This window comes from Vicugna pacos, chromosome 16 (assembly GCF_048564905.1).
Source record: "Vicugna pacos chromosome 16, VicPac4, whole genome shotgun sequence".
In the NCBI taxonomy this organism is placed as follows: Eukaryota; Metazoa; Chordata; class Mammalia; order Artiodactyla; family Camelidae; genus Vicugna; species Vicugna pacos.
This window is the reverse complement of record NC_133002.1, coordinates 37,618,550-37,640,591: the sequence shown is the minus strand read 5'-3', so window position 1 is coordinate 37,640,591 and position 22,042 is coordinate 37,618,550. Positions and strand designations below refer to the sequence as shown.

The window sequence follows — 22,042 nt, the reverse complement described above, 5'->3', positions numbered from 1 at the left end:
CTGCCTGCCGCGGGGCGGACGCGCAGGCTCCCGCGACCCAGCGATTGGGGCGGAGACGGCGCTGGCGGAAAGGAGCCACGTTCCCCGCGCCGCTGACACCACTCTCAGCACCCGCGTATGCCTCCACCCTGTCCCGGATCACGCCTCAGTGCCAGCCTCTCAGATGCTCCTTACGTTCTGAGCGCTGGGCCCGAACATCCGACTGGACAGACCATCCCACTAGGCTCAGGGACCTACCCGATAGTGAGGAAAGACAGTGAAGAGGAATCAAGTAAATCAGATAATTATCGATCATATGATCAGTGCTAAAAAAGCAGCAGAGCACAGAGAGGGCATCTGCTTCTCTGTTTTCCAAACAAAAGAGTTTTTAAATGAACAACAAAACCCCTGAGCATCTAGAACTCACAACGATTTTGGTATTTTTAAATGTCCTTTGCTTGACCTCATCCTCTGGAAGAAATGAAACGACGGGGTTATCTCCTTACAATCCAATGCGGTAGGTGCTATGTTCATCCCTATTTCACAGATGAGGAAACTGAGGCTCAGGGCAGTGGAGGCAATTGCCAAAGTTTTGCAGCTTGTACCCCTGGACTTAGAGCAGATAAATCCACATCTGGGTGCAAAGCCAGCACTGTTTTAACAGTGCCGCCCACCCCCCTCAAAATTGTGTGTATGTTTTGCTACCATCAAGTGGTTTCCTTGAGAGCAGAATCAATGTCTGGTCCCCTTCTGTATGTCCATGCAGCACCCACCATTGTCACTCAACACATGAAGACACCTGGGGTGATCGTGTGGCAGAACTTAGAATTCTAGGGGGTCAGGTATAGCTCAATGGTAGAGCGCATGCCTAGCATGCACCAGGTCCTGGGTTCAATCCCAAGTACCTCTATCAAAGAAAAAAAAAAAAAGTAAACCAAATTACTTCCCTCTGCTAAAAAAAAAAAAAAAGAATTCTAGCACTGAAACCTGGGTTTAAGTGAGCTATGATCCCCATGAACTATTGGGGCTTTCCCTGTGCCAACACAACTGGACCCAGGGGGGTTGCGGCCTAGGATGTCTGGATGGAGAGTCTCAGCAGTCTATGGACAAAGTTTCCTGCTCCCAGACCCATTCCAGTACTGGGTCCCCTTCCTCAATGCCCGGCGTCTTTGTCTCTCCATCCACCACCTCCATTTCAGGGCAGGTCGGAAGAGCACAGGTGGTAAGAAGCATTTTGAGCTCTTCAGAGAAGGGCAGGGCTGCTGTAACCACAGAGCCTTAGAGCTGGAAGGGGCCCAGGGGATGCTGTAGCCTGTTCCTGGGTTCTGCCTGCTCCTGACATTGGCCCTGGGCAGCCGCAGCCTCAGATCAAGGGGGAGGCTGGCCTCTAATTGTTACACTCTGGGATGCTTATGAAGTCAGCTCATTACACCCCCATCCCACCCAAACTAAGGGTGTGTCCACTGCCTCTAGTTTCTCTCTGCTTCCTGTCAGCCTGGTTGTCCTGCATGGTGACGGCTGTGGTCCCAAACAAAGATGGCATCGGAGACACGTTATAAAGTGGGAGATGGGGAGGAGGCCATGCTGAAGAAGGAAACGCTTAATGTTCTGAACGCACTCAATCAAATGCCGAAGCCCTTTCCGAACCCCAAATCTATGAACAGGACCGTCACTACCAAAGGACTCCCACTTTCCTCAAGGGGCAGTTTGGTTAACTTCTTGGAGGAAGATGCCATCAATCTACCGTAAGACATAAGTCTGGTCCTTTTCTCCTGTTTAAGGCCAGAGCTGGGGGCTGGGGAGAGGGGCTTGAAGAGGCGGTACTTCCTTGAGTTATCACAGCCCAGACTCTGGACTCCCAGGGAGGAGCACGTGTACAGGTTGCCTATGGATTCCTGACCCCAAGTCAGTTCTTGGAGACACGCTGGCCTCTGGTTCCAGGAAGCCTTCTGGGATTAGTCAGAGGTTTGCTGACCATACTGCTCATCCTGCTGACCATACTGCACCCCTACACAACATCGCTGCCCGACTCCACTCGCCATGGCTTCTTTCCCGCGGTCCTCCCTAGTGTGACTTCCCCTGCCTGGTTGTGTCCCCCCAGTAGCCTGCCTGCCTTCACATTGCAATTTACTGTTCTTCCTCAGTGATTCTGTGTTCCCTTTACTTCATTTTACAAAACTCTTTGGGCACTTACAAGGTGTCTGGCCCAGAGTTAAGCTCTGGGAACGGAAAGCCAGAAAGCACAGTCTCCCAGCCTGGGGTGTGTGTGTGTGTGTGTGTGTGTGTGTGTGCTGGAGAGGGTGTCAGGCAAGAATCAAGCATATTACCGCGTGGTCTGCACTATGACAGGACAACCAGAGGGGACTTAGTATAACCTGGGAGAGTGAAGGTAAGGAAGGCTTCTTGGAGGAGGCGATACTCTTAGGAAGGGAAGGAGTTAGCCAGTGAAGGGCCGGTGGTATGGGTTGATGTGGGCTGAGGGAATTATCCGCAGGGAAGTTGCATGGGTGTGTGTCCTGTGCAGTCACACACAGCCCCACACTTAGAAGGGCCCTGTGCTTGGTTTAATGCTCGGATGTCACTGTCATGACAGTCTTAGTAATTTTTGAATTATTGAACCCCAAACTATATTGCCAGTCCTGATTATATGAAAGGGGTATGGTGTCCACTCCATAAGGGACCTGTACATTAGCCTGTATGGCTAAAGTGACGGATGCCTGTAGGAAGCTTCACGGTATAATGGGAAAGTCTTGGGCTAGGACCCCAGTTTAAATTCAAGTTCTACCGCTTAGATATGTGGCCATAGACAAGTTGATTAAGATCAGGGACTCTCAGTCCCTCAATTGTAAAATGGGGCTGGCGCCATCTAGCAGGGCTGTAGTGAAGATCGCAGAGACTTTTCGTCCGGCATGGAGCCCAGTGCCCCTTCAGTACTGGTGTTTCCAGTAAGTAAATCTAAAACAGAGATTCATTAAGACAATCTATAGGATAACTGACATCAATGCCCAGACTGTTCGGCCTACAAAGGGCCTTGCAGGGAAGGGGACCCAGAAAGCACCAGGGGCAGATGGGAGCTGTGTGGCATGGGCCCCAGGAGATCTAAGTTCTGGTTCCAAACTCTGCCATCAATTCACCTTGGTCGAGGTACGTGGTTCCCAAAGGCCCTGTGACTGCTCTCTCTTCATACTGTGGGTTGTGACTCACGAATGGGTCAGAAACTCATTCTAGTTGGTGGAGACGGGTGTTATAAAAATAAAATAAAATAGAATTGAAAATTCCACAGCACATCACACACAGAGTATTAGTTTCTGAAACGTTTTAGTTATATGTGTATGTGTGAGTATACTGGCTTGCCAAGAAATATGTATTTCTTATTTTGGGTCAAGATAAAAAAAAGATTAGAAGGCCGAATTTTCTGGATTCTGTATTTCATCAGTAAAAAATTTTAAACAGGTGGGGAAACATGTGCAAGGATTCTCTTTGTAATAACAAAGAATTGGTAACAATGAAAATATTCCACTTAAGGGAAAAAAACATGGAGTAGTTCAAATGACTGAAGCAGAGCAGATTAATCTAAAAAATACGATGTTTCTTAGTAAAAAATGGCAAGCTGCAAATGGAGGTGTACACAGTGATACCACTTATTTGTATAAAGTTTAAAAATATGCAAAATAATGACATACGAATGTAACAAACCAAAACAACACATGGGTAATAATAAACATAAAATTGTAAATTTACCACCCTGGCTGCCCCTAAGTGGAGGATGAGGAGAGAGGTCGGGGAGCAAAGCATATAGGGGACTTTAACTATACTGCTAAAGCTTTAGTTCTGAGCTGGATGGTGGCTATATGGAAGCTTAATATATTATTATTTTTTTCTCACTTTATCATATGGTCATCATTTTCAGTTTTATTGAAACATAATTGACACCTAACATTGCATTAGTTTAAGGTGTACAACATGATTTGATAACCGCATATATTGTGAAATCATTACCCCGATAAGTTTAGTTACCATCTGTCACCACACAGTTATAAACTTTTTTTGTGTGATGGGAACTTTTAAGATCTAATCGTATAGCAGTTTTCAAATATACAATACAGTATTGTTAGCTATAGCCATCATTTTGCATATTATATCCCCTTTAATATATTATTCATGATGTCTTTGAGTGTATCTAAAATATTTAATGATTTAAAAAAATTTATCAAGGATGAGCCACCTGTTCTCTTTGCTTAGCCCTGCAGTAAACCTTTCTCTGAAAAACTTTCTCACAAAAAAAAAAATTAGAACGGAAGAAAAAAGTTTTTGAGCATTCACCCCAATATGTGTATATTTATCTGTACCGTTAATTTTTTATGCTATAGATTAACAAATATTGTTAAATGTTATAAAATCTAAGTAAATAAATTATTAATTATATTAAATAATAAACAGTAGTAAATAAATATTAATAAAGCTTAATATAGTATTTTTTAGATACTTTTAGGTATTTTTCCATATCCCAATAGATCGTTGTGGTGTGTGTGAAAGTTTTAGCAGTGTTTCTAAAAATGTGGTTCTCAGAATACTTACAGCAGAATCATCTGAAGATGTTATTAAAGATGCTTTAGCAGCTTCCCTGGTCCTATCCCAACTGGGGACCAGGGACCAGAAATCTACATTTTTCATTAATAAGTGCCCCGGTGAGGTTGATGCACTGCCGCAAAGCAAGACTGTTCTGAGCTGTTCAGAAGCAGCGGGGGGCGCTGGTGAGTTGGGCCCAAGGCCTGCTCACCAGGAGCTTCCAGGTAGCAAGGGCTGGGGTTGCCTCATTTTTCCGGTTCACCTGTCTCCCCTCCCACTCCAGGAAGCAGATGCCAATGGAGGATTCTGAATGCAGCTCCGATGACACCAGCATCTCCCCGATGTCATCCACCCTGTTGAATCCCATCAAATTGGCCGTGACCCAGCCCAACAGCAGCTTCTTTGCAGGGATACTGGAGGGCGAGCTGAACAAACTCAGCTTCTCCTCAATGGCCAAGAGTACAGAAAAGGGGAATCTGGCCCTCTGCCCCCAATCTAAGTCCCAAATAGCCCCCGGGGGCCTGCTGGACCTTGACAATCCGGAGGTGGACACAGACACCTCCTCGACGCCCTCGGAGTCCTCTGTGGTCATGGATGTGCCAGAGGCACCCTTCATCTCTGAACACACGGTCAGCGATTCCACAGCTGTGGTACGTTTCCCTACTGATGCACTTGGTGAAGGCTCACTGGCCACCTTCGATGTGCCAGGCACTGACCTGAGCTCACTGAGGGGTGTGAGGATGCCTACTGCCTACATCCTGACTTCAAGTTCATGGGTTAGGAGAAAGGGCATGTCTGTAAAGAACTCCAGTGCAAGTTAGAGAGGGCTCAACGCTGTAGGAAGAGTTCAGATCCAGGGCCACCAGGGATCCAGAGGGAAAGAAGTGTTGCTTCCAGGTGCAGGAATAAGCTGGGTGGCTTTTAGTAACATTTGGGCTGGGCCACAGCAGTAGGATTGAAACATCTAGAGATGGGGAAAGGCATTCCGCAAAGGGCTGACACTGGCAAAGGCTCACAGGTGAGAAAGGGAGGGAGGAACCACCCAGTTCCTGATCCAGGGCTTCTCACACTTCCCTGAGCCTGCAGATCTGATCATCTGGTTACAAACAAGATTCCTGGGCCTCATCCCTAGAGGTTGATTCAGTAGGTCCGGGTTGCCTGAGAATCTGTGCTGCTAACAAATCCCCAGGTACTGCTGCTGGTCCACGGACCACATGCTGAGTAGCACTGTCCTAGATACAGGAAGGAAACAGGCCAGGAGCTAGTCTGGGGTCATTTTCCAGAGCTCCTCTAATGTTACGCTACTTTATAGATTTTTTGGTAAGCCATAAGGATTAGTTTTGGCAAAGCCTAATACGGTGACAAGTTGCAATCTGAGCTGTATTTTGGAAGATAAATCTGGAAGTCCCATTGTTGGATGGCCTAGAGCACTGTTTCTCTAAGTGTGGTCCCCAGACCACCAACAGCATCAATATCATATAGCAACTTGTGAGACTTTTTTTTTTTTTGAATTAACTTGTTAGAATTTTAAATTCTCGCTCTCCCCACCCCCTGCTTGGGACCTCCTGAACCAGAAACTGGGGACAGGGGCCAGCGATCCATGTTTTAGCAAGTTCTCCAGGGTATTCTGATGCACATCAAAGTTTGAGAACCACTAGCCTAGACAGAGGAGAAACGAAATGGCAGACAAGACGGGTGATTGCTAAGATCCCTTTCAACTGACACAGCCTAGACTATGCAGTGAGGGTACACTGTGAGGTGGGTAGGGCTGCCCAGGGAATGCAGCTTATGCTCTGGGCTGGTGGGTCCACATCTAGCGTTGGGAGTGCCCTGTAACACCTTCCATCAGCAGAGCAGGGATGGGAGTGGGGCATTCTGACCCACATTGCAGGAGGTGGTGGGGGGAGGCCAGGCCAGGTCTGAGGAAGCCTTGGGGGTTCTCTTCCCCTAGATTTCCTGGACCTATGCCCCGGGCAAGCAGCAGGTCAGTTTCTACCAGGTCCTGTTGCAGGAGGTGGTCAGGAAAAATGACAATGAGCTGCCCAAGGCAAAGAACCGCCCATGGATCTTCAGCAAGATCTTGGGCACCACCGTCAAGCTGATGGAGCTGAAGCCTAACACGAGTTACTGCCTCATTGTCCGCGCGGCCAACACCGCTGGTGTGGGGAAGTGGTGCAAGCCCTACAGGGTGAGCCCTGGGAGAGGAGGGGCCCGACAGGAGCCGGGGGCTGGACCGGGGGCTTTGGGATTGGGAATCCCCCTACACCCTCATGTCTCGTCCTCCTGCTCACTTCCCTTCTCCCCGAGCATAGAAGAGTCAAGTCCCAGCTGCTCTCCTCTGGGAGGTTAAGGCACTCTGGGGCCCTGGGAATGCAAACTGATCTGTTCATTCATTTCTAAACTTTGTCTTCCAAAGCCATTGGTTTTTGGATTCTTCAACTTAGTACTGATAATTGTGAGTGGGTCAGGAAGTCAAGGGCATTGAGGGAAAGAGAGGGAAGAGGCTACAGGGATACAAAGAAGGGGACAGCCTGGGGGTGGGCAGGGGAGGCTTGAGGAAAGACAGCCCTGAGGTTGGAAATAGCACACAACTGGGGAGGCACAGATTTTTATTTAATTGAAGCATAGTTGATTCACAATGTTAATTTCTAGTGTACAGCATAGTGATTCATTTGTACATATATATATATTCCCTTTCATATTCTTTCTCATTATAGGTCATTACAAGGTATTGAATACAGTTTCCTGTGCTATACTGTAGACCTTGTTGTTTATCTATTTTATATCTAGTAGTTAGTAACTGCAAATCCCGAACTCCCAGTTTATCCCTCCCCACCCCTTTCTCTCCTGATAACCGTAAGTTTGTTTTCTATCTCTGTGGGCCTGTCTCTGTTTTGTAAGTAAGTTCATTTGTGCCCACCCCTTTTTAGATTCCACATATAAGTGATATTATATGGTATTTTTCTTTCTCTGTCTTACTTCACTAGTGTGATGATCTTCAGGTACACTCACATTGCTGCAAATGGCATTATTTTATTCTTTTTATGTCTGAGTAGTATTCCATTATATAAATATACCATAATTTCTTTATCCAGTCATTTTTTGATGGACATTTAGGCTGCTTCCATGTCTTGACTATTGTAAATAGTGCTGCTATGAACACTCGGGTGCATATATCTTTCCAAATTAAGAGTTTCCTCCAGATATATGCCCAGGAGTGGGATCGCTGGATCACAGAGCAGGTCTATTTTCAGTTTTTTAAGGAATCTCCATGCTGTTTCCATAATGGCTGCAACAAACTACATTCCAACCAACAGTGTAGGAGGGCTCCCTTTTCTCCACAGCCTCTCCAGCATTTACCATTTGTGGACCTTTTAATGATGGCCATTCTGACCAGTGTGAGATGATTGTGGTTTTGATTTGCATTTCTCTGATAGTTAGCCACATTGAGCATTTTATCAAATGCCTATTCGCTATTTGTATGTCTGCATTGGAGAAATGTTTATTTAGGTCTTCTACCCATTTTTGGATTGGGTTTTTTTGTTTGCTTGTTGTTATTAAGTTGTATGAGCTGTATGTAAATTCTGGAAATTAAGCCCCTGTCAGTCTCACTGTTTGTAATTATTTTTTCCCCATTTCGTAGGTTTCTTTTCGTTTTATTCATGGTTTCCTTTGCTGTGCAAAAGCTTCTAAGTTTAATTAGATCCCATTTGTTTAATTCTTGCTTTTATTCCTATTGCCTGGGTAGGCTGCCCTAGGAAAACACTGCTATGATTTATATCACAGAATGTTTCGCCTATGTTCTCTTCTAGGAAGTTTATGGTATCCTGTTCTGTGTTTAAGTCTTTAAGCCATTTTGAGTTTATTTTTGCGTATGGTCTGAGGGAGTGTTCTAACTTCTCTGATTTGCATGCGGCTGTCCAGCTTTCCCAGCACCACTTGCAGAAGAGACTGTCTTTTCTCCATTGTCTGTTCTTGGGGAGGCACAGATTTGAATCGTGCCTCTTTGCTCCTGGTGTCAATGAATAGTTCGGTAAGGCTGCTGGAGATCCCATTTAGCAAACAGAACAGGGAGCGAGGGGTGGCAGAGTCGAAGAGGTGAGGTGGCAGGCTCAGACCTGTGAAGGAATCCTGAGGACTTCTATTTTATTTCAGTTCGCAACCGTGGCCAATGACTTGAGCAGCTTCCCTGAGAACAACCCCATCCAGATCACTGTGCGGCGCAAGGAACCCCGGCGGAAAACTGTGTCCCTTGGGCTGGAGGACATGCGGAAGCTAGAAGATCTGGAGTACCTCTTTCCCTACTAGAGGGGCCCTGGGAAGCCCCTACCTTCAGCTTCGGCCCAGGGCCTTCAGGAACCAGAACCATGAAATGTACCACCTGCACCATGCCAGGGAGCCGCTGACCACCCTGCTGGCCCTGGTCTGGTGGCAGTAGTCCCAGAACACCACCTCTGGGCTGGGGCCAAGGCTGGATGGGAGCTCCACTCACTGGAGACACCATAGGCCAGGCCAGGTCAGCCTCCACTGCCTGCAACTACTAGGCTTCCTTCCCCAGATCTGGGCTGGTCCAAGTCCCTCATTAAAAACTGGAGGTCACCAAGCACCCTTAAACTCTGCTTCATCCTCCTAATGGCCTCAGCTGAGCCACTGCCACCCATCCTCCTGGCTTCTGCCAGGACCAAGAATCCAGGTGGGTGGGGGGACAGGGGCAATGAGATGTTACTACCACCTCCTGCCTGGCTCTGCCAACATCACCCTTTCCCCGTAGAAGGAAGAGGTGGTCCTCAGAGACTAAAACACACCAAAACACCCCAGCAATGTTGGACAGAGGTAGTGGCAACCAGCAGACTGTCAGCATCAGACCTGAGCTCCGCAGGACATGGTGCAAAGTGCACAAGCTTCGGGGGGAGGGTCTGATTTAACCATGGCCCTTCCTAGATGTGAGGGCATGGGCAAACCACTCAAGCTTCCTGGGCTGGGTTTCCTCACCAAAAATATGGGGATGCTGAGACCCTTCTAGGCACGGCCACAGGGTTACTGTGAGGGTCATGTAGGAGCACAGAACAGTGCCTGGCACTGAGCAGGACCTCAGACCCCTCTTTGCCCCTCTCAGTCCCATTGCAGAGATGTGCCAGGTGGAAGCCGAGAACCACAGCCAGGTGATGTGCAAAATCCTAAAAGCACAGATGGGAATGGGGGATGGTGAGAAGGAACAAAAGGTCAGAGATGCCATGGCCCCCAGCAGCCCATACAGGGATGGTTTGCAATTCAATCTGGCTACATGCACTTTCGCATTGGAACAGAAGAAAGTGGAGGCAAGATGATGGAGGGTAAGACCTTGCTCTAGGGTCTGAGGACGTCCTGGTGGGGATTCCCTTCACTATGTGAAAGTCCTTGTGGGGCAGACAACCATCACCCCAATCACACCACACTAACTTGCACTGGAGCTCTCACCACTGCATGGCCTGTTAGGGGGAGCCCTCTGGGACACCCCTGCCTTCCTCTCTGTACCCCGAGAGTCCAGTGGTGCTGCATGAGAGGTCGAGGAAAGCACCCCCAGAGCAGCACTGGCTGGCACAAGTCCCTATGATGGTTAAAGTGTCCTCCATCTGTGCTGTCCAGATCAGCAGGCAGTCCTGAACTAGTGTGACAACTGCATTTCTAAGTGGACTGAATTCGAGTTGATGGAAACAGTCACACAGGGTTGGTGCTACCAGAGGGGACAGCACAGACTGAGGTCACCCTCTGGCCACTGACATACAGGCTTCAGCTGGCCTCCCCAGCTTTGACTGGCCTCCCCCTCGAAGGCACAGGGGCAAGAGAGGAAAGGCAACTCCCTGGCCACTACAGTTTTGATTTGTTTTGCCCAGAGGGAGGGTGCTACACAGACTGACCTAACACAGTCCTCCGTTGAGCCCTACGAAGAATTATAACTCAAACGAACAAAACATAAGTTATTTATTTGGTCACAGAATCCGGGGTCTGACCCTGAATAGAGAGGGCATTCAGAAAAGGAGGCAGAAGCATCACCTGGCCTCGCACCACTCCAGCCAGCACCAGCGAGGTACTGAGTGCTGGCCCAGGGCTGGGCTCAGTGATAACCTCCCATGACCTTCAGTCTCCTGCTCTGGGAAGGGACCCCACTCGGGTCTGTCAGAGGACAGCAGGCCTCACTCGTTCTCAGCCTTTGGTCTCCGTCGGGGCAGGTGGCTGGCAGAGGCTGGGTCCAGGTGATGGACCCAGAGAACATGGGATTTCTTATCTTCTCCATCTGTGGAGAAGGGGAGGGAAGAGGATGGGGATCCCAGGGAGGCGTCACAACCCCAGGAGCCCACAACAGGGGAGAGCTTGTGGTTCCTCTTGGGCTTCGAGAGTCCAGCTACCCAAACTGAGGCGAGGCACCCCTGCTGCCTGGGCCAGGACCTCTTCCCGGATGTCCAATGTCATCAATGTCCAATGACAACAGTGACAATCCTTTAACAAGTGTGCAAAGCTCAGGTTCCAGTGCGTTCACCTATCTTTGACCCTCCTGTCTACCGAGGTTTGACAACTCCCAGGGGACACGTGAACTCAATCCTCTGAGACTGTACACTGAAAGGAAGACCCAGCATTTGAATGAGATCTCAAGACTCCAAAATCCAGCATGCTAAGAAGTACTGCCCCATGCTGGAGGGTACCATCGGGGTCTCCCATGATCCCCGTGATTCCCACAGCCCCCCGACTTGCCCAAAGAGCCCTGAGAACCGGACAGTCACACAGCCGAGCACACCAGCCACCCCCCTCCCCGACACTCACATCCGGAGACATTTGTCCTTCCCGCCACTCGCCACTCTCTGGCCGTCGGGACTCCAGTCGACAGCATATACCTAAACCGGGGAGGGGCAGGGGCACAGTGAGGACGTGGGAGAGGCGGGCCAGGCTTCACTTCCCCCTCCCTCAGCCTCGTGCCCACAAGGGTTGGCCGCACCTCATCCGCATGGCCTGGCAGGTCTGTGGCCAGCTTCTGGGCCTTCACATCCCACACCTTCAATGTGCTGTCACTGCTGCCACTGACCAGGAGTCGGCTGTCGGCTGACCACGCAATCTGGTACACGGCAGCCACATGGCCACGCAGGGAAGCCAGGTACCTGGGCCAGGGGAAGATGATGGATATGAGCTCTTCCAACACGTCTGAGAGGTCCTCTGTGTCCACAGCAGTGGTCTCAACCTTGGCTGCATGTCAAGAGTTATGTGGGAATTTTTACAGGCGAACTTAATCACTATTGGTCATTACTTTGCAAAACTTCTCCAGATGAGTTGCTTCTAAGATGCCTCCGGGCAGGCCTCTGTGCCTGCTCACCTCTGCCAGCCTCAGAATCCAATGCAGCCATCTGCTTAGCCCACCTGCACGACAGCCCCCAGCCCCCAACAGGTGCCTGCTGACAGGTGGCTTGGAGATACAGTGGGCCGGGCCCACCAGGAACGTGGTTGGGACAGACTAGCTGTGTCTGCGGGCACAAGTCACCAGGCCTGAGACTCAGAGTCCTTACCTTAAAAGGAACTGAATGCCCTCTCTCATGGCTGCTGTGTGAAAATACACGGAGACTGACACACAAGTGCCCTTTGGCCTCAACAAGGGTCCCCTGCTCCTTCTCTCTTCCCGCCCAGGCCTCTGTCTCTCCTAAGTAACCCGAGGGCTTGTGCCTCATCACATCAGTGCTTCTCAGACTCGGAAGGTGACCTTAAAATGCAGATTCTGATTCTCAAGGTCTAGGGTGGGGCCCCAGGCTCTGTGCTTCTATCAAGACCCGGGTGATGCGCCGCCTGGTCTGTGGACCACACTCTGAGGAGGCCCGATAACGTCTGGACCACGAAGCTACACTCCTGCGCAGCCCTGGCCCTCCACCAGCTGTCAGATGATTTCTCTCCTTAAATATGAGATGAACTAGCATTTTCAGTGCCCTCTTAGTGCTGGTGCTAAATACATCACCTCATTTAATCCGTGTAACAAAACTGAATCTGCACATTCAGAAGAGACAGATGCTCAGAAACACTTGCCAAGGCCAAATGGCCAGGAAGTGGCAGAGCCAAGTTCCTTCCAGAGGAACAGCACCCCCTAGCCCTGTACCCCAGGCCTAGGCCCCCCACTCACTTGCCCGTCCTGCCATCCCACAACTTGATGGACTTGTCAAAGGAGGCACTGGCGACGACACGGGAGTCTGGGGAGAAGAGCACCTGGTTGATGAGGGCCTGGTGCCCTGTCATTCGCGCCAGGGGCTTCTTGTCCTCTGCCGGGGACCACAGGAACAGGGTGAAGTCGTCTGAGCCAGACACCAGCCTCTCTGGGCCCTGGCCCTAGAGGAGGCAGAAAGCACACCATGTCAGACACAGTCTCCGAGAGGAGAGCCTGACCTCGGCAGCAAACACATCACTGACTGCTCAGGGCCAGCGTGGAGACCAGGACTGGAGAAAGGAGGCTGGGCCAGCACTAACTCACAGGGGTTACTCCCCCCAAAAGGAAACTTCATGCGCATGAGACAGGGCTATTTCTATGACATAATTACATGAAAAAGCAAGGCACAGAGTGGTGTGTTAAAAAGGGGAAGTGTTTTACATGTGGGTTTGTATACGTGTGTGTATTTGTACTGGGTGCAGTGTACACATATACACGTATGTGTATACCTGAAGTCTCTGGAAGGAGACGTGAGACACTGGTAACACTGGATGCACCCAGAAAGCATGGATGAAGGTGTAACAGAGATGAGAGGGTTTCCACCATCTATCTTTTTGTGTTCTTTGAATCTTAGACCATGTGAGTATGCTACTGAAAACTAAATAAAATTTAAAAAGAGAGACACCTTAGGACTGCAAATAAAGATAAGCAAATAAAACAAAATAAAATGATCCCCAGCGCAGTAAGATTTTTAGGATTATAAACTAGGATTCTCAAGAACAACTTCCCAGAAAACATAAGTTCTGAGCTGCGGCCAGAAGGGAGACGGGCCTGAGCACCCGCAGGGTTTTCAGGGCGAGCAGAGGCAGAGTACGGCACCGGGGATGCCGGCGGATCCTCACCCGCACGAGGTTGTAGCGGCTCAGAGCCCTCTCCTTTAACTCCTGCACTGTGTCCAGGTACCGAAGGAGGAGGAATAAGGCCGATTAGGAAAATCCAGCGCAAACAGCAAGCACCCCCCGTCCTGCTTGCACACGTGAAGCTAGAAAACTGGCTCCCCCACCAAGCGGCCCTCTCCCCTCCTCCCGCTCACTCACAGGACCCTTGGAGGTCCCTGGCATTCACTGAGGCCTCGGCTGGCTCGAAGGCCCCTGTGCGTAGGGCGTAGTCAGTGCTGAGGGCCATGGTGTTCACCCAGTGGCCGTGGCCTTGCAGAGTCCGGCACAGCACGCCCTAGGGCGGAGGGAGACAGGTCAGACACACATAGAGCGCTCCCCAGCCTTGGGAACCTGGACCCCCAGATCAGACCCAGAAGACGGGAGCCATGGGACTCAGAAGCACAACCCTTACTGTGATCTGAGTCAAATCACCCTGCTGGGCTCATCTGTAAAATGAGGGCACCAGCCCAGATCAACGTTTCTGAAAATAAGTTTCACGGAAGGGAAATGTCAGAATAAAAGGACTCTGCTCAAGTAAGTTTGGGATAGGACAGGTTCGATAGGGCTCAGTAGGCTTCCTACAGCAGGAATTTCAGAGCCCGACCACCTAACAGACCTGGAACCTCCACTCTAGTGCCGCACCACCCATAGGACCCCTTGTTCCCCAAGCGCCTCGCCAACTGGCTCCCAGACACGTTCAGGAAACACTGGTCAATGTTCCTTCCAGCACCCACATCCCTGGCCCGAGGTTTCCCCAGGCTGGTTCCGGAACCCTCCCAGCCCTTACATCATGAGCCCTCCAGACTTTGATGGTGCGGTCCTGGGAGGCGGAGTAGAGAAGCCCGTCCCCTCCCCACCGGAGACAGGTGACTGACTGCGTGTGCCCGGTGAGGATGCGCTCACAGCGGCCCGCGGTTGTGTCCCAGACCCGCACGCTGCCGTCCTTGGAGCTGCTGGCCACGTAACGGCACGCGGGGTTGCTGGAGAGGAAGAGAAACGTGCCCTTACATCTGACCTGGCGACGCCTGTCTTCCCACAGTGTTCCCCGGGGATAATGTCCTTACAGCTTCCTGACCCCAAGATCTGGCTGCATTGCAGGGTGGCTCTCAGGCTGTGTGATGACACCCTCTGCCCCCACCTACCGCAACACAGGTGCAGATCCACCGCCTGTCACGTGTTCACTATGCCAGATTGCCTGCCCTGTCCCCTCACGTGAGGGGACACCAAGCAGGGGAGGGGTACAGTTCTGAACCCCTGGCTCCTCACTCACCCCAGCTCTGTCAGTGTCACTTACGCATGGAGGGGCTCCCAGCTCAGGGCTGTGATCCACTTGCTGTGGCCCGCAAGGGTCCTGCCCACTTGCTTCCCTGTGCTGGGGTCCCACAGGAGAATCTGAAGGACAGAAGCTCATCAAATAACCCTCCCCAACCTTCCCCTGGCCCCATCAGAGGTATCTGCCCATTGATCCCACCCAACCCTCCCCAAAGACCCCAGAACCTGATTCTGACCCATCCCCCAGAAAGGGAGCCCCAGGATTGCTGCCTCGTTACCCTGACACCATCTACCTGGCCGTTCTTGCAGCCTGAAGCCAGCTTCTTGCCGTTTGGGGACCAGGATATGCTAAGGACCCAGTGTCTGTGTCCTGAGAAAGCAGGGGAGGGAGAAAGGGGGACCACACCTGTCTTTATCCCCAGTGCCGAGTGACACCTGGCACACTGCAGAAACACCTCAGCTAGCTGCTGAATAAATGAACAATTGAACAAAAGAGATGAGGCTCCCCGGGCAAAGGGAGACTCCTCCCCAAGTGCCAGAGCCATGCAGCGTGCCGCCCAGGTAATACTGCCACTACGGTTCCTTACGTGCTGCGGGACACAAAGTACTTTTACATACGTCAGCCCTTGTAATTCTCACGACGGCTCCAGACTACGGAGCAAAGCGTGCAGTACCATCCCCATTTTCCAGATGAGAAAACTGAAGCTTAGAAAGGAAGTGTGCCCTACACACAAGGTCACCCAGCTAGTGCGTGGCCCCCAGGCCAACGGCTTCAGCACCACTTGGGAACACGAAAGGCAAATTCTTAGGCCACACCCTAGACCCAAACAGACAAAAATTCTGGGGTTAGGACCCAGAAACTTGAATTTTAACAAGCCCTCGAGGTGATTCTGATATATGTTCAAGATGTTCAAGTTTGAGAACCACTATGGCAGAAGCTGGATTTAAACCAGGTTCTCTTTCACTCCTGGCCAGTCAGCCCCTGCCTGTTTGTAAGTGGCGAGCAGGACTCAAGGGTAAGGTCTCTACTGAGGAACAGGCAGCTGCTACCTGGATGTTAAGGGGCTAGAACCTGCTCTGGGCCTCATCAGGAACTAAAGAGCAGATCACCTGCCCACCCCTGCGTTAAAACCCCCTGAGTGGTGAACTGCATACCGACCCGGGCATGTGAAATGCGGTGTCTCAGTGCTGAGATCCCAGAAGCGCACAGAAGTGTCTCCGGAGCCGCTGGCCAGGTACCTGGGGAAGAAGAGGGGCTGCCGGACCTCTGCAGTGGGGACAAGGCGGCGGGGAGCCCACCCGGAACACGGGACATGCACACTCCTGCTGCCTAGTCAGTCGTCTTCTGGGAACAGAATCTGGGACTGGACTTCTCTCTCTCTCCTGAGAAGGAGAAATATAATGCTAGTGCCATCTGGGAGAAAACCCCCAGAGGCCATTTCTCTCCCTACCCTTCCTAAAAGGAATGACTACAGACATAACCAGGTTTAAGGCTTCCCAGTATTCTCATAGGATTGTGAGACTCCAAAGGGACCTGTTTCAGATGAAGAATTAACTCAGAAAGGTTAAGTGACTTGCCCAGGTCACACAAATAAGAAGGGGCAGAGCTGAGCTTACAGTTCAGATCTCCTGAGATCAAGTCCAGGAAGGGCTCTTCCAAGGCAGATGTCCTTGGCCCTTGGGACCCAAACTTCCCACTGGGGAAGTCCCTTACTTGCAACTTGAGCCCAGAGCCTGGGTCTGTGGTAGGTAGCCTGAGGCCCCACTGAGCATAACTTTGGGGTACCCCCTCACCCCAGCCAGAGGAATCCCTCCATGATTCTGCAGCTGCCCTTACTTTCCTGTGGGACTAAAGGCCACGGAAATGACCGCCTCGCTGTGGCCCTCCAAGGAGCTGGTGCAGCGGGTCACAGCGCGGACCCTGAAGACAGCCTGTGGCTGGTAGATGATGTCAAGGACCTTCTCTGTCTCCACCGCCTGGGACTCCAGCGTCCTCCCCAGGGAGGACACAATCTCAGTATCATGGACATAGAAAGCCAGTGGCAGGGGATCCTCCTGGAAGACAACAGCAAAGGGAAGCCCTCCCCATCAAAGGATGAGTGGGGCCACCTCTACCAGGGAGGCCCTCCTTACTGAGCTGTGGGCAAAGCTTCCTTCTTTTCAGCCACCCTGCTTGGGATACTCCCATCATTCCCCATGGAACAAGATCTTTTTCATCCTTGAAAAGCAACTGCAGGACACTTACTTACCTACCATTTTAAAATCCTTTATCTGCATCTCACAACCACCCTGGGAGGTAGGTATTAACATTCCCACTTGACAGAGCAACTAAGTGATTAGCCCAGTGTCCTATCGCTAATGACTAATTCAGGTTCTTCAGAAAGAAAACCGAAGTCCAGAATTAGGATTAGTATACAGCACTATGCAGCGTTTTCTAAACCATACCGGGCTGTATAATGTGTAAGAAGCATCCAAAAAGCTCACTGAAACTGCAGACTCTCTGCTTCACCCCAACGTCTGGTACAGTAAGTCTGGGGTGGGGCCCAGGTACTCCATTTTAATATCCTTCCCCCACCCAACAGAGGGTAGCATTTTAATAAACACGGGCTTAGGGGAGCATAGGTTTTGGGTCTGACATTTGGGGTCCAACTCCAAATCCACCACTTACTGCGCAGCATCGTACAAGTGATTTAAGGCTTCCAGACAACACTGTAAAATGGGGATATTAATGATAACGGGGATATAATGAGGGGCTTTGACGAGGAATCAATTTGACAATGCACCCAACGCGTTCAAAACCAGGTCCCTCTCCGCAGGTGGACCCGATGGTGGGCGTGTAAAGCGGTCTCGCCCTGATCACGTCTTCAGACCCTTCCCAAGGTAGACGGCACTGCCTAGGTGTATCACCCCTGTGGGTGAGTGGTGGGGGCCTTTGTATCCCAGACCTTCGGTCTCCAGATCCCCTGTAGGCCCGACCAGGACAGCGCCGCCAGCCCCCAGCCCGAGGGAGGAGACGCGGGACCGCTGAGCCCGCCGCTCACCTGGGCCAGCAGCGCGTTGCACACGAGCTGCAGCTTGTCCGGAGTGATGTCCACGGGCACGTCGAACGGGGAGCCCAGCAGCTGCCCGCCCTCATCCTGGAACTGCACTAGCAGCCGCTGCACGTCGCGCGCCGCCGCCTCGTCCTGCGCCGACAAGCGCGGCGGACATCATTCACGCCGCCCAGGCCGGAGGGCCCTCACTCCCGCCTCCCTCCGGCCTCGGGGACCCCGGCCCCAGCGCCCAGCCGCCGCGCCCCCACCCCACTCACGCACACCCACCGCCGCCGGTGCCTCCATCTTCCGTCCCCACGTGGAGGAGGAAGGAAACTCCCGCGGGCCGGAGCGCCGCCCCCGTGGTCCGGCGGTGCCGCAGTCCGCGACATCGCCCTCTGGTGATGTGGAGGGGAAGTGTCGCACCGCACTTGGACTCCAGCGATGGGAGTGAGCTCACCGGGTACCTGCCTCCGCAGCCTCCCCCGGACGGGCTGCCGCCTCCTCATTCGGTCCTTCCCAGTGCCTTGCAAGATAGAGACAATTCTTTTGTTTTTTGAGAGCTGGGATTCTTGCCTCAGTTTATGGGCGAGGAAATCGAGGCTCTGAGCGCTAGATTTTCTCCAAGATCGCAGAGATAGGAAATGGGAGTGGCTTACAAAGCCAGAGCCCACTGGGTTGAGGGCAGTTCTGCTTCTTTTTTATTTAAATGGATGAAATCAATTAATAATACTTGATGAGTACAGAAGCCAAAACTTCCTACAGTTTCCAACACTGTACAGCAGTAACAGTAACAATGATAATGACGGCAGTGTGTCAAGAATTGTTCTAAGTGCTTTACACATACAACTCTCTCCTGGTATTATAGGTGAGGAACTAGAGCAGAGAGGGACCACGAGCGCTCTGACTGGCCACCTGAGATCTTCCTCTCTCTCCATCCTGGCGATCTCAAGCTCTGCCAATTCCGCCTCGTTGACCTCTGTTGAATCTGTTCTCTGAGTCACATGCTCCTACAGCAGGCTCTTCACTTGCCTCCTGTCTCTGCTCTTGCCTCCTCCCGTGTATTCGGTACAGGGCAACCAGGGTGATGTTTCAAACCCAAGCTCTGGTCTGTTACTTTCTGCCCTAAAACCCAACAGACCCAACAGGGGCTCCCATTACAGGCAGGAAAGTATCATTCTTTCCCTCACCCTTGAAAGTTTTATTGAGACATAGTTGACATAGAACACTGTGTACTTTTTGGGGGAGGGTTGGTGGTAATTAGGTTTTATTATTATTCGAGGTTTTTAACAGAGGTTCCAGGGAGGTTCTGGGAATTGAACCAAGGACCTTGTGCTTGCTAGGTAAGCACTCTACCACTGAGCTATACCCTCCCCCAGGCCGAAAAGATCAGACTCCTTATAATGGTCCACTGGGCCCTACTTACTTCTCCTGCCACTCCTCTCTTTAAGATCAAATCCTTCTGGCTTTTTCTTAGTTCTTTCAATGCCTGACCCTGCCTGTATCCCTGCTTTGCACATGCAGTTTTCTGTCTGGAACTGGAATGAACTGAACTGTGCACACACACGCCCAATTCATATGTTGAAGCCCTGATCCCCCAGTGTGACTGTATTTAGAGACAGTCCATAAGGAGGTAATAAGTCTTCGGCTTCTAGCCTCTACAATTGTGAGAAAATAAATTTTTGTTGTTTATGCCACCTAGTCTGTGGTATTTTGTTATGGCAGTTGGAGCTGACTAATACAGGCAGGAATAGTTCCTCATTCTTCAGGTCTTGCTTTAACTATTGAATCATTTAACAAAGGTCTCTGCCAGACATTGTTCTAAGGGCTCTCTCTCTCTATTAAATCATTTAATCACTTACTAAGAGAAATCTTCTCGGAAACAATGTCATGTTTCCTGATTACAAGTTTGCAAAACATCTCAGTATTCATATTTAGAAAGCACAGATCCACGGAATTCTTTCCTCCATCCATTCAACAACTATTACTGAGCATCTACTACATACCACACACTGTGAAAGACACTTGGAATATGGAAGTGAACAAAATAGGGACAAATTCTTACCCTCATGAGCGTTCTCTGCTTCTGTGATCATTCACAGTTTCTGGCACATAGTAAACGCTTCAGAAAAGCCTGCGGAAACAGGCTCACAGACATGGAAAACAAACTATGGTTACCAAAGGGGAAAGGGGGGTGAGGAATAAATCAGGAGTCTGGGATTAACAGATACACACTACTATATATAAAATAGATAAACAACAAGGACCTACTGTATGCATAGGGAATTATATTCAATTTCTTATAATAATATATAATGGAAAAGAACCTGAAAAGAAAAAAAAAGTATGTATGTATATGTATAACTGAATCGCTTTGCTGTACACCTGAAGCTAACATTGTAAGTCAACTACATTTCAATAAAAGATTTAAAAAAACAAAAATGCTTGTGGAATGGATTACTGAATCAGAATTTGAATCTAGGATCCCTTGGACCTAACTAAAGTCATTTTCTACTAATGGCAGACCCTTTACCATATTATGTCACTGCTACAGAGCGCTGCTCCACAAGGGGCCCAGGGTTTGGGACACCACAAGGGCAGGGAACTCACTAATCCATTCATTCATTCGTTTATTCAATCAACAAACATACATCAAGGCTGGCCCTTGTGTCCAGCAGGGCAGTAGAACTTGTCCAAGGTCACATAGCTGTGTTTTCAAGGTCACATCGCTGTGTTTTCAAGGTCACAGTGCTAAGAGCAGAATCTAGTGTGAGTGATCTCACCTATGCTTCTTTCCTTCAGCGTCTTTCTCAGCTCTGGTCAGGTAAGTTTGAAGCTCTATGGGAAAAGGTGGCAGAATGGTAGCACATGGAGCCAAGCATCAGTAAGATTTCATTCAACAGTCATCGGGCACTGACTCCGCCAGGCTCTGTGCCAGGGAAATCAAGCTGCACGAGATGCTGTCCTTGACCTCTGGGAGGGAGCTCACAGGGCAGGCTCAGAGACACTGAAAGGTGGGAGAATTCTGAATCCAAGTAGGAACAGCCTCATCAACTTGCCTCAGGAACCTTCAGTCAGATGGGGAGGAACAATTCCTGCCCCAGGGGACACCTTCTCTGGTGGCAAATACATAATTTTTTTAATGAAAAAAATTAAATTAAATTAAATTAAATTAAATTATTTTTCCTTATTTGAGGCATAGTTGATTTACAATATTATATAGGTTTCAGGTGTACAACATAATGATTCATGATTTTTAATGAATACATAGTTCATGTCCCGGGAAAACCCCCTTCTGATAAGGGGGACTTCGCTTGTCCCAGTCAGTTGGCGGGTACAGTTCTTGGTCTCAGGGGTTTTCCAGGCTGCTCCAGCTCTTGCTGTGGGAGAAGAATTCGGTCTGGTGGGGCAGGGGTATTCAGAGCTGGTCCTGAGGGAGCTCCCAGTCTGATGGGAGAGGGAGGCTGAATGTATCTACTCCATAGAGACGGGCAGGAACCAGAGAAGACGTGCAGACTGAAACAAACAAATAACTCACTTCCAGTAAACTGACGCAGCAGGTCCAATGGTCTTTCTGAAAAGCCAAGGCCATTGTCAACAAGTGAATGTGGGAGCAGTTGGGGAGTTGTGGACAAGCAGAAGAGGCGAAGGAACTTTCTTTCCTCTTCTTCCCTCCTCCCTCCCGACAGGCATTTCTGGAAGTCTCCAGTTGTTCTAGGACCTGAGCAGCTGCTCTGCAGTCCAAGTCTGACGGCCCCTCAGCTGTCACTCTGTTCCCAAAATAGCAGCGGTGGGGGGATGGGAGAGGGGTTGTTTATCTGGGATGGAGGTGGAGAAGCAGCATTATAGCTGTGCCTAGGGAGGGGGGTGTCAGCTGGGGGATTCCTGTTCCTCTGGATCTTTCTCTCCCTCTTTGGGGCATGAGTGCCTGAGCCCCCAGGACTGGCCCTGAGCGGGGTGCCAGGGTGGAGGTTAGTCAGAACCTCCACGTGGTAATGACTGACCAGTCTGGGGAGGGGGAGGGCCCTGAGTATCGATGACAGACTCCAGGGGCACCTGCCCCTGTGGCTAAATAAGGCCTGGAGCCACTGGCAGGG

At 50.5% G+C, this 22,042-nt stretch overlaps 2 protein-coding genes across 7 annotated transcripts; one reads left to right on the top strand and one right to left on the bottom strand.

Annotated features, from left to right (window-relative positions):
- Positions 1 to 1,443: 1,443 nt before the first annotated feature.
- FNDC8 (fibronectin type III domain containing 8) lies at positions 1,444 to 9,162 on the top strand. The gene is made up of 4 exons (XM_006219444.4): positions 1,444 to 1,724; positions 4,832 to 5,198; positions 6,500 to 6,736; positions 8,704 to 9,162. The coding sequence occupies exons 1-4, from the start codon at positions 1,516 to 1,518 to the stop codon at positions 8,854 to 8,856; spliced, it is 966 nt and encodes a 321-aa protein (XP_006219506.1). The 5' UTR covers positions 1,444 to 1,515; the 3' UTR covers positions 8,857 to 9,162.
- Positions 9,163 to 10,492: 1,330 nt separating this feature from the next.
- Positions 10,493 to 18,335, bottom strand: NLE1 (notchless homolog 1). Of its 6 annotated transcripts, none has more exons than XM_006219442.4 (13): positions 18,234 to 18,329; positions 17,955 to 18,098; positions 16,751 to 16,968; positions 16,073 to 16,152; positions 15,207 to 15,283; positions 14,936 to 15,033; positions 14,429 to 14,621; positions 13,801 to 13,936; positions 13,606 to 13,652; positions 12,683 to 12,885; positions 11,519 to 11,678; positions 11,347 to 11,417; positions 10,493 to 10,822 (listed from the first exon to the last, which is right to left on the bottom strand). In XM_006219442.4, the coding sequence occupies exons 1-13, from the start codon at positions 18,249 to 18,251 to the stop codon at positions 10,810 to 10,812; spliced, it is 1,458 nt and encodes a 485-aa protein (XP_006219504.2). In that variant the 5' UTR covers positions 18,252 to 18,329; the 3' UTR covers positions 10,493 to 10,809. The 6 variants fall into 6 exon arrangements, 4 of the variants coding, with proteins under 4 accessions (XP_006219504.2, XP_031541131.2, XP_072795019.1 ...); XM_031685271.2 differs by having other exon boundaries at positions 18,228 to 18,265; XM_072938918.1 differs by lacking the exon at positions 16,751 to 16,968 and having other exon boundaries at positions 18,234 to 18,335.
- Positions 18,336 to 22,042: the final 3,707 nt, after the last annotated feature.

What these genes read in the sequence shown, in the direction of transcription:
- FNDC8 (XM_006219444.4), top strand. Translation starts at nt 1,516, where the DNA reads ATGGCATCGGAGACACGTTATAAAGTGGGAGATGGGGAGGAGGCCATG. An exon ending in GAAGATGCCATCAATCTACC is followed by an intron (nt 1,725 to 4,831) that starts GTAAGACATAAG and finishes CTCCCACTCCAG; the next exon opens with GAAGCAGATGCCAATGGAGG. An exon ending in TCAGCGATTCCACAGCTGTG is followed by an intron (nt 5,199 to 6,499) that starts GTACGTTTCCCT and finishes CTCTTCCCCTAG; the next exon opens with ATTTCCTGGACCTATGCCCC.
- NLE1 (XM_031685271.2), bottom strand. Translation starts at nt 18,251, where the DNA reads ATGGAGGCACCGGCGGCGGTGGGT. An exon ending in GCCTTTAGTCCCACAGGAAA is followed by an intron (nt 16,153 to 16,750) that starts GTAAGGGCAGCT and finishes CTTCTTCCCCAG; the next exon opens with GTACCTGGCCAGCGGCTCCG. An exon ending in AGCTGGGAGCCCCTCCATGC is followed by an intron (nt 14,622 to 14,935) that starts GTAAGTGACACT and finishes CTTCCTCTCCAG; the next exon opens with CAACCCCGCGTGCCGTTACG.